At 39.0% G+C, this 18305-nt stretch overlaps 2 protein-coding genes across 2 annotated transcripts; one reads left to right on the plus strand and one right to left on the minus strand.

Annotated features, from left to right (window-relative positions):
- Positions 1-202: 202 nt before the first annotated feature.
- On the minus strand, positions 203-13622 carry actl6a (actin-like 6A). Its single transcript, XM_033621693.1, has 14 exons — positions 13465-13622; positions 11534-11610; positions 9329-9503; positions 6746-6846; positions 6226-6323; positions 5988-6082; positions 5292-5398; positions 3901-3990; positions 3720-3781; positions 3443-3557; positions 2864-2944; positions 2156-2251; positions 1898-1984; positions 203-1018 (listed from the first exon to the last, which is right to left on the minus strand). The coding sequence occupies exons 1-14, from the start codon at positions 13487-13489 to the stop codon at positions 938-940; spliced, it is 1290 nt and encodes a 429-aa protein (XP_033477584.1). The 5' UTR covers positions 13490-13622; the 3' UTR covers positions 203-937.
- Positions 13601-17217, plus strand: aldh7a1 (aldehyde dehydrogenase 7 family, member A1). The gene is made up of 2 exons (XM_033621692.2): positions 13601-13741; positions 14984-17217. The coding sequence occupies exon 2, from the start codon at positions 14989-14991 to the stop codon at positions 16615-16617; it is 1629 nt and encodes a 542-aa protein (XP_033477583.1). The 5' UTR covers positions 13601-13741; positions 14984-14988; the 3' UTR covers positions 16618-17217.
- Positions 17218-18305: the final 1088 nt, after the last annotated feature.

An 18305-nucleotide genomic window follows, 5' to 3' on the forward strand; every position in this document is an offset into this window, starting at 1 on the left:
TTCATAATTTCAGTGTTTAAGGTTTGGAGATCATGACTTTTAAGAATGTGTTTATGCAACTTAACAGTCATTTCATGTTATTTAAATGTAAACCTGCTGTGTTTCATGTCAAAGTACCACATGTTGGTCTTACAAGAAACCCTCAGACTTAAAATAACCATGTACATGTCAAAGTGAGCTATAATACATTATTACACACTCATTTAACAAAAACGACTTTATTTTTAAAAGACCATGTGTAGCCAATGACAAGCAAAGTGAAAATTAAATACAGATTTATTTGAGTTGACACCAATAAGCAGAGGTGAGAACTGACTGGCCTCTGCCTATAATGAGCTTACTTAGTACACAAAGAAAAGGCTTATGAACAAAAGACATTATTCACCCCAAAACTGTAAGGTCGTTCCTCCAAATGCACGTCACCTAACTTTTACTGTGTCAGTGTTCTGCAGAAACCTTGCAGAGCAAATTCTGTGTTCGTGTGTTTTACCACATGCGATCATGAACTTCATTTACATGCTGATATGTAATGGCCCTTTGAACATCACAGACAGTGTCTAAAGTAAGAAAACGGGCACAGACTATCAGGAGAAGATCAACTTTTGTCCGTTCTGTGAAAAACGTTTAAAGATGCAAGGTTTCCACACAACACCGACAATCCAAAGACAAGGCAACAGACCAACTGTAAAGACATAAACAGAGGAACTTAAATCCAATTTCATCATCGTGACATGGTATACTTTGTAAATGTTTGTCTGATTTTCACAATGAACCCCAGACAAGCGACATACAGACAAACTCAATTATTTTTTAAAAACAAATCATACAAAACGAGAGCCATCATCTGTGGGTGTTCCTGAGTCCAGGGTCAGAGGTGAACGGATCATGTTGTTGAGCTTGTGGCAAAGACAGTGATAGAGAGAGGCGGGGTATCAAATCAAGGGCACTTCCTGTCCACACACTGCTTTCCACCCTCTTCGTACTCCTGTTTGGAGATCCACATCTGCTGGAAGGTTCCCTGGCAGACATAGAAGACATGTTTAGTTTGAATAAATCAGGACAAAGATAAGCAGGAATACAAACAGGCACACATCATTTAAGACAAAGCTGTCGAGGAAAGTAGATGTGTTGCTACTTGTAACACATTTTGCCATCAATAATCAAATGTCAGGTAATCTATGTAAAGCCCCTTTTACATAAGCAGTCTATCCCTAGATGTTCAGGAACATTTCCTGCATGGGGTTGTGTGTGAATGGGAGTAGGGATCAATATTCAAATAAATCTGTACCGGAAATTTCCCACCTCAAGACCTAGTAACATTCCAGGGAAAATGCCAGTGTGGCTACGTTGTGAGCGAAAGCAGCAATATTGCAGGGGCAAGCACGAAAGGGTTACATCCGTCTGACGAAAGATGTTTTCACGTGGAGCAATCTAACAAATCACAAGACTCCACTAATGATGTATTTTAATCCATGACTTGTTTGGTTTAGCATTTACAGCAATGCAAACATGTTGAATAATTAATATATAACAAGGACAAAAACAGCTCCCCGCCTGCCACGTTCCTGAAAAACAATACGACTTCCGCCGCATACAAGTACTTCCAACCTTGCCCAATCCTCTTCTTCGGTTGAGTTTTATGGCACTAGACTATGTGTAAAAGAGGCTCAATATACTACAAGACTTTCCCTTTAAATATTTGGGTGCCACGGTGCTTCCTGTGCAGACACCTTTTGCAAATCACCAGCTCTGTAGATGTTGCTTTAAATCCCATCAGTTGAGAGAGACAGTTTCCTTTACCTCAACAACCACTGTCTCCTAAATATATAGAAAAAAAATCTTCTTTCAAATGTTGATATATTCTTATAACATAGTTTTAACTGCTGTGTGTCCTTACAAGTGATGCCAGGATGGAGCCTCCTATCCAGGCACTGAACCGGCGCTCCACTGTAGTGTTGTTGGCTATCAGCTTCAGCCTCATGCTCTGCAAATCACAGAGAGACATGTTAAACTCTGGCAGTAAATAGAGTTGTGCACAGTGATGTATTCAAAAGATCAGACCATATGAGTTTAAGTAAGTACTTATGTTGTGAGTTGAACTCAAATTTATCTTTACTACGATAACAATGTTTATCAGAATATGGGATCAACTCACCGGAGGAGTTTTCTGAGAGAGTTCTCTGTTCAGTCGGTCTGTGAAGCCCTGAATGAGCGTGTTTCCTCCAGTCACCACCACACTGCCGTATAGACCCTGACACACAAAGTCAAAAGGTCAGCAAATTGGAGTTTCTGCTTTTTAAAGCAACAGTAAAGATTTAGGAGCAAAAATAAAGTGCAACACACAGGCATACACACTGTCTCTTAGCAAACATTGGACACGTTCTTTAATAAACTCACATTGTTGGACATAAAACAGTGACAATAAATGGATTCCAGGGGCTATTGTAGTTCCAGAAATTGTAATATACACATTTTTTTGGCACGCCCAATATTTATTCCAGAGTTATTTCCTGCATTTCAAAAAAATGTTGACATTTAGCACACCTCAGAAGAGTGTACTAAATGAGTTACATACAGCTAGCCAAATATCTCAGATAAAACACACAAATAAAATGCAAGGCACTGCTAGTAGCCGTTTATCTGTGTTTTATGCTGCATTTTAATTGAAGCTGCTGGTTGGCTTGTTTTTATGATTCATCTTTATTCCTGGCAGATTTTTTTGTCAACAAAAACGTTCGAGCAAGACATCTTTACCCATTCAGTCATTTAAATGGCTAAAAGTTAAACTGTCTCAAAAAATAGAAAACTTATTTTAAGACACCACAAAAATTGCAGCCCAGGGTTAAAATTTGTTGATAATCACCGGTCGGATGTCGATGTCACACATTCCCACGCTGGTCGTCACCACATGGCCGACTCCCAACATGGTGTTTCCAGACAGGCCCTGTAGTGATCAGAACAAACAAATCTAATTCATTACACAAAGAGAGCAACACATTTTGACATTTTAAATACATTTTCATAACTGAGCTGTCCTTTAGAGCAGTAGTTCACAAACCCCTATCAGCCTGTCAGATGAGCTCAAGTGCCCCTTAATCAACACTACCCGTTAGGTTCCAAATGTGTTCATGTCGTGATTATTATTAAAAACTATTAACAATATTTTTTCATACAGTTTTTACTAGATTTAAAAATACTGTTGGTGTTTTTTCATACAATTAAAATGTAACTCTTTTAGCTATTTATCCATTACATTTAGTTTGCCAACTATTAAAACTTTATAATTATCATTTTAGCAACTTTTTAGGCATTTACACATGAAGTCTCTGCTTGCCTGCTAACTACTTTTTACACACTCAACTGCAAAACATTGTGTTCAGCTGACTTAAATACATGTGTAGCTATCATAGCCGTCCTGTAACATCCACATTAAAACACACACCTTGGCATTAGAGGGGTCAAACAGCCCCTCGGGGATCTTCAGCCTCTCAGCCCCAAAGTCACAGTTGTAGCCGTTGGGCAGCTCATAGTGCACTGTGGGCATCTGTGCAGCAACCCTGACAACAGAGAAGAGTTCACCCGTGAGTTAGTTATTTTGAGATGAAACTGACATTTTCACTTTTCAAAGGAAGTTTACTCACTTCCATAGAAACTGTGGGTTAAAAGAAAGGATCATGCCAATGCTATAAATGGATTCACATTACAAATAATGCTCTTACTGTTCATCATATGGCGAGTCAGACACCTGCAGCACAGATGCCTGGAAGTCTTGGATCACACACTGCAAACGTGAAGAAAAGACAAGTTGGCACACATTCAACAAAACACAATACGCACCAACTAAATCAACAATTCATTTTTACTCCAGCGACACAAAAAGTCTAAGAGTTTGCTGCTTACATTACACATGTAGTTGTGCCATGAGCGGGTGACTTGAGGTAGTTTCTCCTTTTTCTTCCAGCTGGCCGGTGATCCTTCCCGCACTCCATCCTGTAATGACAAACACTGTGGTTGACACTGTCTGGTGTGACGGAAGATGACAATCAGGACGAATACAAACAGTGTATCAAAAAAAAATTTGTGACTTTAATTTGTGACTCCAAAATTGAAATTTATACAACAGGGATCTCAGGAGCAGGATGAACGCTGGAGACTGTGTGCTAAATAAATGGCAGACCACTTTTATATCTTTTGGATATGCCCACTGATCTATCCATATTGGCGAGAGATTGCCAAAGAACTAAGGAACATCTTTGGAATAGAGGTTGCCCTGTTCTCTATCATTGTGTGGCTCTAATTTCCCCCTTCTCTTTGTCTTCAACCTGAAAACATCAATGAAAATTAGTTCTACAAAAAAAGAAAAATTAAATAAATTGTACAGCACCTTCTATAATAAAGTCAGATCACTGACAAGCCGATAATAGCACAGAACAAATGTGAGCCACAAAAACAATTTTTAAGAAAATTATCATTATCAGACTAATACACAGGACAATAAAAATGAAAATGTAATAGAGCTGTAATAACAGTAAAAGTCAAAAGACTGAGCGAAATTAAATGTAAATTTAAAAAAAAATAAGAAAAACGATTTATTAAAAAAAACACAAGAACAGAAATAATTACAATGAAATAGATGTAAAAGCTATAATAATAATAATAATAATAATAATAATAATAATAATAATAATAAATAGTTATTAAAAAGATTCAAAAGACTAAACAAAAAGAAAAATTAAATTGATGAGGGGTAGAAATTTATAATAATAATAAAATAAAATAGAAAAAAGAAATACAATATACATACAACAAAGTAAAGGAATAAAATAATGTAAATAAGATGTATACTATCTATCTATCTATCTATCTATCTATCTATCTATTTGTAATTAATTTAAAAACTTGGATCTGTTTGCTACCGGTGCAGGCTTGTTCTTTTTAATCTATTCAGTCCGTCCATACTGTTTTTTCATGCATGTACATCGAAGAGTAAACACAGTCTTACAACAATTATGATCACCTTGTTTAAGAAAAATACATGTTAATATGCTTTTAAATTTACTTATCCACACACCCAGTTGATGAAATTTAGAGGCAAGATATGAAATCAATTCATGCAGTGATACGGAAAAAAAGTTCACTTCATCATTGTCACTGACATCATCTGTCTTGCTCCTCAATGCCCCTTACATGCACAATAAAACAAAAAAAAAAGACTCCACAGCAGGGTTCAGGTAGGTTATTTAAAACACACCAAACACTGAAATGAGATTCACTAAAATATACTAACTTACCTTTGATGCGATCATGTAAGGGGGAATTATTTCAACATTCAACTCTTGAAAAAGCTCCCTGCACTGCATACTCATGAAGTCTCCAGCCAGGGGCGATTTGACGATGCCTGTCAGAGAGAATAAATTACATAGGACTCAAAGGAACACAATAAATCTCTACCATGTTTACATGTAGTACACCTCCACACTCTCTTTACGCCCCTCAACTTGACAAAAATGTGCCCGGAATGACTCAAAATTCTTTAGATTAGCTGTGTTCTGATTTACTCATCTTTTTGTATCGTTGCAGCTCCGACTGAAATGGCTGTGTATCAGAAAACATTATTTTGCTGTTATCCAACATCATTTAGTTTCATCCAGAAATGTGGTTTAAATCAGGAGCAATTTTAAGAGATTAACCAACTTGACGGCTCACTGAAAATGACTTTTGCCCAACTAAACTTCATAACAGCAACAGAAGCTTGTAATAACTCAACATTTGTAGGAACAGCTGGCTTGATTGGCGAGGCTGAGGTGTAAGCTCCAGCCAGCAGATGGCAACATAAATCATAGAGAATAAGCACTTGCATCAATGAAAGATCATACATTTTCCATTTCTCCTCTTAGGTGATGAATCCCCTCCCTGGTTTAAATGTAAACCAAGTAATATCTGCCGGTAGATTGTCAACTTGTGATTAATGTTTAATAACTGGTCACCTTGCTGCAGGACGTAGCCATCGTGCACTGGAATTGCTGTGGTGTGTGTGGCGCCGCTGTCCAGGACCAAGCCCGTAGACCGCCCATTGGCAAACCTTTAATACTCAGAGTTAAGGAAATGTAATACAGTTCAACACGTAACAGAAACAGTACTCTGAGAACATCATCAAACGGTAAACAGACAGTTAAATGACTCATGTTAGCTCTGTTTCCCATGAAGTGAAACAGTAAAGGATACGCAGAGAGCACAGCTGATTTGCAGAGGAAGAAGGCAGGAATGTTGTAATGTTCAAACATCAGCTCTGTTAGTTTCTCTCGTTTTGCTCGTGTGTTCCACTGCAGACACAAAACAGAAAACAGGCTGCTTACAACAGAGTACTGTCAGCACAACACAAACTGCTGTGTTTCTCCATGGGGTGATGAGGACCAGCACATGAAACAAGTTTTCTAACTTTTTTTTTAGCTTATTTGCCTTTATTATTTAGGACAGATAAATGTGAAGTAGGGGAGAGAGGGAGGGGACGACATGCAGCAAAGGGCCACTGGTCGGACTCAGGCTTGAACCAACACCACTCTTAAGGACTCAAACTACACGGGGTGCACGCTCGACCAGGTGAGCTACCAGCGCCCCGGACAAGTTAATATGTTAAGACAGAACAGCACTTTTAAACCTCATTTGTTGACTGATAAATTCAAACTATGGGAAGACTGTTTGGCCTCTGTACAGCCGCAGAGAAGTAACCAGTGTTCAGACTCACCGATGCTTCTGACATGAGCACTGGATGCAGGCTGGGTTCAGACTTGAAGTGCATCTTGTAGGTGTGATCCAAAATGGCCTGGAAACTGTCCCAGTCTTCAACTGTAAAAGGAACAGAAGAGAAAATAAGGACGAGGCTTTTTAACTGTCAAATCACTGTCGGACTACAGCAGATTCACAGTTACATATGCTCAACATGAGATAGCCAAACTTGCTCTGATGATGCTCCTGATCTAGTTTTGGGGAAAAGTGTTTAAAAATGTAGGCAGTAAAAACATTTGCTTTACCCATAGATATAGCTGGGTTGCTGTGCATCTCTTGAAATTAAATTTAATGTTTTTTTAGGACCTTTGTAAGACCTTGACAGAGAAAATGTAATATTCTTTCCACAGCAAAAGGTATGCACATTAGGTCTGAGCTTTATGTTCAAAATCCACTTGACAATAATATCTCATAAAGTAATCAAATTAAAGGGAAATGCAAAGAACGGTGTCCAACTGCAGGGCAATTTTGAAAACACAGTGTAAAACAATAAGGCTGTTCTGGTCATTCTCACACTCAGAGTAGGCCATAGCTAAGTCCTCACATTAAGACACATGTATGTTACAATTTACCTACTTTTTATCCTCTTTAACAGTCCAGTTAAATCTCTAAACTCCAGCTAAGCAGTCACCGAATTAAACGCCCGCTCCTCGATGCGGCTGCGCACCTTAAACATCATCATCCAGATTCCAGCAACTATCAGAGGTAACAGAGAGATTTCTGTCCTCTCTGAACCCCTCTGTCCAACTGTCCTTAGCTTAGCATCATCTGTGCTGTTTTGTGTACTTCTTGAATCCTGCTACCATTGAACCATTTGAACATTACAAGAAAAAGAAAGAGCTGGACTGAGTCACATATGAAGGCCAAACCATAGTTAAATGAGTGAATCCTGTGGGGAGATATTTCTAATGGAACTAGGCATCGTCTCACAATTTAAAACCTACTACAATAAAAAAATAAAATAAAAAAATGACGATATTTTATGACCTTAAATTCTCAAAATCTAATGTAACACGTTCAAAGAGTCCTGTACAAAAACACTGTCATGTTATCAAAGTATGTCTTCACTTTATTTGTGGCTGCAGGCCTACAAAAAAAAAAAAAATATATATCAACGTCACAAAAAACATGTATCTTTCACCATCATCATCACTGCTGGGTCAGATGGTGGAGAAAATAGAGCAATGATGAGCTTTTTTAGATAATAATTTGAGCATCAGGCACCAATGTTCCAGGTCAGCCCTCTGAGGGAGCCTGTGGTCCCACGGTGCTGTTCTGCTGCAATTAAGATCGGTGTCACACTCGTCTCTAAATAGCCTCGCAGCCAAACTCCACTGGACCAGATTCTGATGAGAATCATCAGCTAGGTCAGCGCACCGGAGTTTCATATCCGCTGTCGGCAATACTCCTGAGGTGACAGAAATCAAATGCACCAGCATTGTTTTGCATTTGTAGAGGAGAATTTCGGCTTGGCTTTAAATGCTTTGGAACGGAAATTATTAAACAAATACCTGATTGGTTGATAAAGAGGAAATTAATTTGCAGCAGTTTGATTACTATGTAATATTTAAATCATGTGTTAAAGACAAATGCCAACATTCAACGGATCCAGCTTTAACATAATTGTAAATATACAATGTTTGAATTCAAGTCATTTTAAACATCATAGTGGGCTTTGGGAAATCGTAATGTGCATTTTTCTTACATTTATCGACTCAGAAAATAATTTATTAATTGATTAATGAACAGAATAATCAAAAGATGAGGCGATAATTAAAGTAATTGGCTGTGGCAGCCCTAGTTTTTAGATAGTAGTTGTTAAATTGGGATAAACAATTAAATTTAGCTTGATAACTTTGGACTGATGTGAGAAAAACACCATAAAAAGAGGAAAAAGAGACTGAAACTGAGCCTCAAACCAAAGCATGGGAAAATAATCAAAGATCCAACAGTGATTTTATTATAGGATAACAGCTCCAGTTCAGCTCTGGACATGTAACCCATATCTGGCTTTAATTATCTGACAAATCCACATTTAAATGAGAGCAAACAAGGATAGGAAAATACGATCACAGTCAGGCAGACATGATGGTAAGACGGAGAGGGGTCTGCCTTTCACCAAGAGGACCCCAGACGGGAGGGCTCATGATAATGAGTTGCCTTGGTCTTCAAATAATCTCATTAATATTCATGATGAACAGCACATCATCTATACGTCAGTCAGGGTTGTGATGAGTTCATCTACAAAGTCGGCTGTCAGACCAAAGAAGTCTAATTATGGATATGGATCGAGCAGACGGGATTATAAATATTCATTGTTGAGTTTACGTCACAGACCATGACTAAAAAACAGGGTCATGCACTTATACACAATCCATGTGCGTTCATATGGGCTGTAAATGCTGTCATTTCTCAGCACTGCACAGACACAGCAGAAAATGTTGAAACAGCCTGGTTGGTCACAAACCCAACAACACAGCAGTTAGAAACCAAAACGTTCATTGGATTTTAATGCGTGAAAAAAAAAGTAGTCAGCACTCACTCATGCCATTCTTGAGCGGAGACATGACCTCCATGCTCTCCCTGGGTACCCTCAGCTGGTTGGTATCGATATAGTAGGTGGTGCCGCTCTGCTTGTTCTTGTCGCCATCCGTCTCCATAGGCGTGCTGCCATCCTCTCGGTCAAGGGTCACACCTATCACCGTGGGGAAGTCCGCCTGAGCCAAGCCAAAACAAAACAAAACAGGACACAATGCAAGTCAAGACAGATTCTCACACACCCTGGTTTACCAATATCTAGCACAGGAGCACAAATTCAATGACACCTGTAGCAAAAGATCTCCCTCATCCCAAACACTGAACTTCCCACACATAAAGTTCCCGTTTTTGTGAAACTGAGGGTGAGGCAATGCTCCTCTGACTTATGAAGACTAGGAGTACAACTGTTTTGAAATTCTCAAAAGTACCTTCTGTAATGCTTTGGCTTGGACTGACTAATTCATCTTGCATAAACAATGTCTGACTTAAATCATCCCATAAGCTTTTTAACGTCAGGAAATTTGACTTGCCACAGTAGGAAAAGCTCAGGTGTTACATTTAGAGCTGCAACAACTTAACTATCAGCAGAAAATTAATTGACCTTTTTAACCTTTCTTCATCGTTACAGATGTTACCTTTAAGATACACTATGCAGGACTATTGAGCACTCTAAACATGCACACCAGTGGAAATTAAAGTAAAAGCCAACCTCAGATTCACTCTAGTTTGATGTTTCACCTTGCTATTTTTGCTTTTTGTCAGCGCTGTATAGCTGGATCGGATGCCTACTGCTTATGGTCTGGCTCCTGGTCACTACCTTTTGGTAAAACCCCAACCTCACCAAAGCGCTATGGAGGTACACGCCCATAAATGTCCCAAACATAGAAAATAGGTACAGACAGAGGGCAGAGTCACTGCAGAAAAATAAACGGCCACACACACTTTTGGTGGGTCATCATGAGTGGTGACTGAGAGGGATTACTTCTGTATGACTCCATACATTTTATTTTTTTAGGAAAATCTTGCAAAGTATATCTTTGAAAAAAAGTACAGCTTGACAAAACAAGACATTTAAATATGTCAGTTTGTGCTCCGGGAACCTCTGAAAGACTTTTGCAATATTTTGTCTGAATATCAATTAATCCAAAAAAAGTAAGATTAATCTTTTTAAAGGTGGAGCACCACCTTAATAAATAATTCCAATTTGTTATTTACATGGCCAAGTTCAATCAATATTTGTGAACATGAGCTACTCCCCCTCAAAGCCAGAAACCAGAGATGTAAGCCTCAAAATTGTGATGTCATAGGGTATAAAGTCTGGAGCTGCTCCACAGACAATGAATGGGAGACTGATTCTGTGGACCCAGAGAATGACTGTTGTCTTTTTTATGCCCAAATGAGCTTTTTTCTGTTGTAGATGTTAATGTACCCACATACTCAGAACATTCCCCTGGTTGCTCTCAGTGTCATCTTTAACATCTTTCCCAATTCATTGTCTATGGAGCAGCTCCAGACTTATGACTTACAATGTTGTTAATGTCTGCTAATATTTTTGGACTGTCCTAGACCATAGGAATAACATGTATCAATTTTAAAATTGGGCATACTTTCCCTTTAAAAATAATCATAAGTACCAATCATGATCAGAACCAATACTATTAAAACATGATTTCATGATCCTTCAATGAACCCGTGATCTGTCACCACAAGTGTAACCTCACACAGTAATTAGGTCTCATTTGTGTTGGCACACAAAGATGATGCACATGGACAACATATTATATTTGAAAACAGGAAAGTGGAGGTGGAGTGGTGGCATGTGGCGACATTAAGCATGATATGGCACATAGTATAAAAAAAGAAGTGATTCTCACTACGGATGAGACCAGAGCATATAATACTGTGTTATGTACCCAAGGTCGATATTACAGTGATTTCACAGACTAATGAGAGTATGACTGACCATCAGTGCTCATCTCTGACATTTCTCTTGTCAAACTGATATTTGCACAATCAAGATCTCCACCTAAAGCACAGATAAATCAAAACTAAGCAAGGATCCAGAACGATCTGAACTCAATTTATGCCATCTGTCTCCAGAGTGACAGCCCTCATTTCTTGACATTGGCGAACCCCCGGAGGGCAGATGAAGATGCACAGAGGAAGAAAAGACACATAGTTAATCAGGTCATTTGAGTGATCCACTTACCTTGGGACAGTCTTCTCCTGCGTAGCCAGCTCTTACTGTGTATGAGCCAATGTCGAACACCAACGCTCCCACCTCATCTGCAAAGATGAGAGATCATTGAGAATGCAAATTAAATAATAATTTTCACAATGAATATACAATATGTGACCAAACTACTGATATCAGCCACTTTTAATTTATATTTGCATTTAGTGTGCTTGCTTTAATATGCTTATGTGTGTTTAAGTTAGGTATCTGCAATGACAAATAGCTGTTTAAATTTGCAATATATTCTTCTTTGAGTTGCGTACATAGAGAGAAGTTCCTCAACACTACATTCTACCACACAATCACACAAAAATCAACACCTCCGATAAAATCTCCATTCTGTGAAGGTGCCCTAAGAGTGCACCACTTCTCATAAATGACAAGCTAGGAACAGGAAAAAATGTTCACGCCCTTTTTGTAACAACAAAGTAAAGTATCACAAAAAAGACTCATCTGTAAGGTCTAACCTGTTTTTCACATTCCTGTACTCATCAATTATTGGTTGATATCACAGTTTCACCCATAAATGTATTTGAATAAGAAAACTAATAATACCTTGCAGTGCTGAAATAATTAGTCAAATTAGTAGAGTAGCTGACAAAGTAGCTCACAAACAAAGTTAATCGATTATGATTTTAGTTATGAATTTATAAAGTTAACATGCCAACATATTGCTCAGTATTGGCACAGATATCAAAGCTAAAGTAAGATGAGATAAGCAGGGAAATTTAGTTGTGGCAGCAAAGGACAAAAATAAATAAAGAGAAATATATAAAGTAACGAACAATAAGGGGTTTGTAAACTAAAATATGAATAGAATAAAATTTTAAACTATGCAAGAGCATTGATGAGGTATGGTGACTGTGATGCTGATAAAATAACAGTGTGATTAATAAAAGCAGAGTCAACAAGTCTATGTAAACTGTGTACACTTGGCTAATATATGAAATGGTACTCATTGTTTGACGGTTTTCAAATAATAGAATATAGCGCAAGAGTCAATGAAATATATTAACATAATATGGTTAAATGTGGTATATTATGATATATGGTGGTGTAGTAGTGTAGTAATACAGTAGTATAGTATAAGAAAAGCTATAAATTTAAGTATAACAGGCTTCTCAGCTGATACTTGAGACATGCCCTTTGTACAATATACATCAGCTATGTTAAAATATAGTGTGTATGTCTATCTGTTTCAGTAACACAAACTAAGCATGTTACAATGTTATGATATTACAGTAAAGCAACTTATAGTTTGCACAGTGATCCTGTTGATACAACTGACAATCATTTATGTAGATTATTAATTCTGGGGTATAGTTATCATTAAGATTGCCAACAGAATGAACTGCATAATTAATTGCAGTATTAAGAGCAGGAGATACAATTAATTAAGAAACTACTTCAGTTCAGAGACACATATGTAAAGTTCTCGCCTAAGTGAATGTCAACAGAAGAGCAAAAACGTAGCAAATTTAATGCCGAATAACCTTACACGGTTCAATCTTTAATCACAGTCAGTGTGGAGACGTGTATCTTCATTTCTCAGAGAGCCATATTTAACGTCGCACAAACGGAACTTGAGGTGTTCATGGCAAGCCCACTTTCATTCATTTCCTCGCCAGCTAGCTACGCAGTGCCGGTGTTACATTGTTGCTACATGAACACACTAAGTTAAACTTAAACCACAAGATGACGCACTGGAAAAAATAAAATTAATTCACTCTTAAACTCGTGCCGACTAAATATGTTAGCAATACAGCAGCTTCAGTCTACCGCGGAGCTAAACGCTAAGTTAGCACAGCTAGCATAGCTTGCTAGCTATAAAGCTGGCTAAAGCTAGAAAACGGAACAACGTGGACAACAGTTTAGAAAAATTTTGATCACAAGAGCTCACTCACCGCCTCCGTACACTCCGCCACTCATCCTTTAGATTATCACAACGACAACTTTCTTAATATAAGTTATTACAGCAGAACGAGAACCGCTAAACGGTTAATCACAACAAAGGGAATTTGCTAGCATGGATCAATCTAACAAAGCAGGCGCCACACTGCGTCACGGCCGCTGTCCAATCAGAACGCAGCACTGTAGCAGTACTTCCGTTTCAGCTCTGACGGAAACATCAAGTACTTCCATGCTCTGGAGTGGACGTGGCCCACCGCACTTTATATCAACGTGAGTGAAAAACTGATAGTTAAGTAGTATAAACTTACTTTTAATCAGTATAAAGTGACATGCACAGAGTGTAAGAGCAGGTTTTATAACAGCACCGTGATTTTTTGTTAACTGCAGGACCTTGAGTCACGGTCGTTTAGACTCAACAAGAAAGACGCTGATCTCGTCGACCATGTCACTGCATGCTGCAAAAGTAGCAACGCTAACAAACTGATGTGTACTATTTGTGTATTTAAACAATGCAAATCAGAAATTACTATTTTGGTTTTCATTAGAGATGCTGTGGGTGTACGCTGTATTATTTATATATCATGAATAAGTTGAAGTCTCTACAGCCTCGTGGTTTTCCAAAGTTGGATTTAATTGCGCAAGCGCATAGGTTGAACAAATTGCTGACCATATAGTTTAGGTCTGAGAAAAGGTAAGAGTATGTAACAGGTAGATTTTTTTTTTTTAAATGAAACTCATTCAACTCCAACATTCTTAGTTATAAATAGTCACAGTCCTAATGCATATTACATATCTGTGGCTTCTGTTGTATTGGCATTATGCTGTAGATATTTTTGATGTTACGTTTTGTATGAGAATATCCTGCATTTTTACAATTAGTCTATGAAATATCAGAGGATAAGGCATAGAGTTCAAGGTGACCTCCTCAAATGGATTGTTTTGTGTAACAAAACCCAAAACGATTCAGTTTAATATCACAGATGACTAAGAAAACCACAGACAATTCACAGTTTTAGAGGGAAACAATGAGTTGTTACTATTTATTCAAGGAGAAGAAGCTGTTAAAAACACTCCTATTTTTAAACAAGCATTCTCTGGCCAACACCTGTTGACTTTCTGCATTCCCTGTGGCTCGTGTTCACTGTATGCTGCGTTGGACTGTAACACAGCTTGTGCAACTTTTTGAAGTCATTCATTATTATCGAAATTAAACGTTAACTCTTGATCTTGGAGACAGCAGTTGACTGAACTGGACCTGACAGACAAGTAACTGATTTGTTTGTTGACACAAAATTCATAAAATATCATTTTGATTATCAAGCAATCAAGGTATTGATCAAGGAACATTCTTTGATTCAGGCTTTTCAAATCTAAGAATACGCTGCCTTTTTTGGTTTTATATCATTGTAAAATGAATCTGAATAATGTTGTGAGATCGTCTGCAATCATTTATAAATGTTCTACTAACCTTCTTAAACTAGTAAAATAATTTTTAACTTGGTTTGCTTCCAGCACCCATGCAGCGTTGCCTCACCCTGACCTTCGCCCGGCACAGCAGGCTTCTCTTGAGAAATAAATTTGCACCCATCCACTGCCGGCAATCAGCAGCCATGTCAAGTCTCCTTATCAACCAACCCAAATACTCCTGGCTCAAAGAGCTGGGCCTGTCTGAGGACAACCCAGGTGTTTACAACGGGAGCTGGGGAGGGAGCGGGGAGGTCGTCACGTCATACTGTCCCGCCAACAATCAGCCAATTGCCAGGGTAACCCAGGCAACCATGGCGGAGTATGAAGAAACTGTCCAGAAGGCTAGGGAGGCTTGGAAGATGTGGGCAGATATTCCTGCACCCAAAAGAGGGGAGATTGTGAGGCAGATTGGAGATGCACTTAGAAAGAAGATTAATGTTCTCGGGAGCCTGGTGTCTTTAGAAATGGGCAAGATCTATGTTGAGGGAGTGGGAGAGGTTCAGGAGTATGTTGATGTCTGTGATTACGCAGTTGGTCTGTCTAGAATGATTGGCGGGCCCATGCTGCCTTCAGAGAGACCAGGCCATGCCCTGATCGAACAGTGGAACCCAGTTGGACTTGTCGGCATCATCACTGCCTTTAACTTCCCTGTGGCTGTCTACGGCTGGAACAATGCCATCGCTCTGACCTGCGGCAACGTCTGCCTCTGGAAGGGAGCTCCAACCACACCTCTCACAAGTGTTGCAGTTACCAGGATCGTGGCCGAGGTGCTGGAGCATAACAACCTGCCTGGTGCTATCTGCTCCATGACCTGTGGTGGCGCTGATATCGGCACAGCCATGGCGAAGGATGAGCGGGTGGATCTGCTGTCATTCACCGGCAGCACCCATGTTGGCAAGATGGTGGCTATGATGGTGCAGGAAAGATTCGGTCGCAAGCTGCTGGAGCTCGGTGGAAACAACGCTATCATCGTATTTGAGGATGCTGACTTGAATCTTGTGGTGCCCTCAGCTGTCTTTGCATCTGTGGGAACCGCTGGCCAACGCTGCACTACAACCAGGAGGCTCATGCTGCATGACAGTGTTCATGACACAGTGGTTGAGAGGGTCGCCAAGGCCTACAAACAAGTCCGCATCGGAGACCCCTGGGATCCCACTACCCTTTATGGGCCTCTGCACACCAAACAAGCTGTGGATCAGTATCTGGCAGCCATTGAGCAGGCCAAGAAGCAGGGTGGCACTGTGGTCTGCGGAGGAAAGGTGATGGACCGTCCTGGAAACTACGTGGAGCCCACCATCATCACAGGGCTGGCTCACGATGCGTCCATTGTACACACCGAGACCTTTGTCCCCATACTGTACGTGCTCAAGTTCAAGTCAGAAGAGGAGGCGTTTGCCTGGAACAACGAGGTCCAGCAGGGCTTGTCCAGCAGCATCTTCACTAAAGATATGGGTCGGGTTTTCCGCTGGCTTGGGCCCAAAGGATCCGACTGCGGCATTGTGAATGTCAACATTCCTACAAGCGGAGCTGAGATCGGAGGAGCCTTTGGTGGAGAGAAACACACAGGAGGTGGAAGAGAGTCTGGCAGCGACTCATGGAAGCAGTACATGAGGCGTTCAACCTGCACGATAAACTACAGCAAAGATCTTCCTCTGGCCCAGGGAATCAAGTTTGAGTGAAGTCTTCAGGTGATTTGTTAAATAAGCATTCAATGAGCCCAAAAGGACAACACTGAATGTTTTAGAGACAGTGTTGCCTAGCAAATGCAAGACATTTGTCTTTGCATTTTTTGCATCCAGAAAGGTCAGTCTGATTTATAACAAAATTTGAAATAATTTTGGAGCAGTTTAATTTTTCCTGTACCAAATTTATGTCTGAGGTTGTTGCATCGGATATTAGCGTTGGTTTGAAAAAAGTTTGGTGTTAAAGGTCAGATACTGTTTGCCCAAATGTTGGTGTGCACTTTTCTACAAGCACTTAGAAAGTGAGTTTAAGTGTTAGATGACTGTACCAGATACTTTATACTGTACAAAAAATAAATCTTAGCTTATTTTGAAAGAAAAAACTGGAGTGGACATTCATGTCTAGATTAAATCATCATAGCGCAAATGACAATTCAAACAAGACTGCTTAAAATCTTGTTAACAGCATGTAGAGGTTAAAAGAAGGTAGCTTTTTAAAACACTGCCTGTTTGCATCTCTCTGACAGCATTAATATACTGTACTTTGCATCTCAAGCACTGTGCTTTCATGACAATAAATAAAAGGTTTCATGTTCACATGTGGAGTTGGCAGGTCTGTTTTTTTGTCAACGTTTGTAAAGAGGATTAGAAAAAGCAGCACTAGTCCCTAAAACTAATTTTTACTTAAATGATCCTTAGTTTTCACATGCATCACTCAAGTATCAGTAAAAGCCACAGCAAAAATGTGAGATGCAGTGGAGTTCTTGATAGATGAGAATGAAATGTGTTTAAATGAATGTTGGAGAGAGATATGGCGCATACCTTTCTGATACAAAAAATGACACTTGAAATCTTCCATCACCGCTTGAATCTTTAAGGCAGATATGCTTTAGAGATTGCAACCAGTTAAGTCACATTTGCAGGTAAACAACCTCAACCCTAATATTGATGTTACGTATTCTGTATTATTTGGTAATTGATTTTAAAGTTTAAAGACAAAATAGATATAAAACTACACTACAGCAGACCAGATTTAGACAACTTTATTAATCCCACCAGGGGCAATTTGTTTGAACAGTTTGCCTTGCACACACACGATAGCACAACATACATCAACATGTAGACATAAATAAATGAGTAACAAGTTAATAAACAGAAATAAAAAATATGCCACGGAGTTCAGTGGAATAAAGGAATAGACAAAAGTTAGTAGACATATCATAAAAATTATGGAAATCTTAGCAAAAGAACAAAAACATGGTGATATCAGCAAATGTTAAGGACATGTTAACTGTATTTGATTGTATGGAGTTCACACCCACTGTGTGCAGCCTTGTGAAGCTGTTTATTCCTGACATTCACTGGATGTTTGTGATATTATTGCCACAATGACTACCTTGTTCACCGCAATTCCAAAATGGATTGTGAATACGAGTTGTGCTTAACCCCTTTAAATCTGGAGGGACATGAGTTTTCTTGTGCTGCATTCAGACACCTTTCACAAGCATTTAGATATTTGAAACCTGAGGGAACTGGTTTAGTTTCTTCTGAAAATGTGCAAAAAGGCAATGAGGAACTTGGAAAGAAATGTCCTGCAAATTGTAAGAAAATAGTAAAATGTGACAAGAATAAGAATAAAAAGAGGGGGGAAATTATTAAAAAAAAAAAGGAAAAATGCTCAGAAT

This window comes from Epinephelus lanceolatus, chromosome 6 (genome assembly GCF_041903045.1).
Source record: "Epinephelus lanceolatus isolate andai-2023 chromosome 6, ASM4190304v1, whole genome shotgun sequence".
NCBI classification, from domain to species: Eukaryota; Metazoa; Chordata; class Actinopteri; order Perciformes; family Serranidae; genus Epinephelus; species Epinephelus lanceolatus.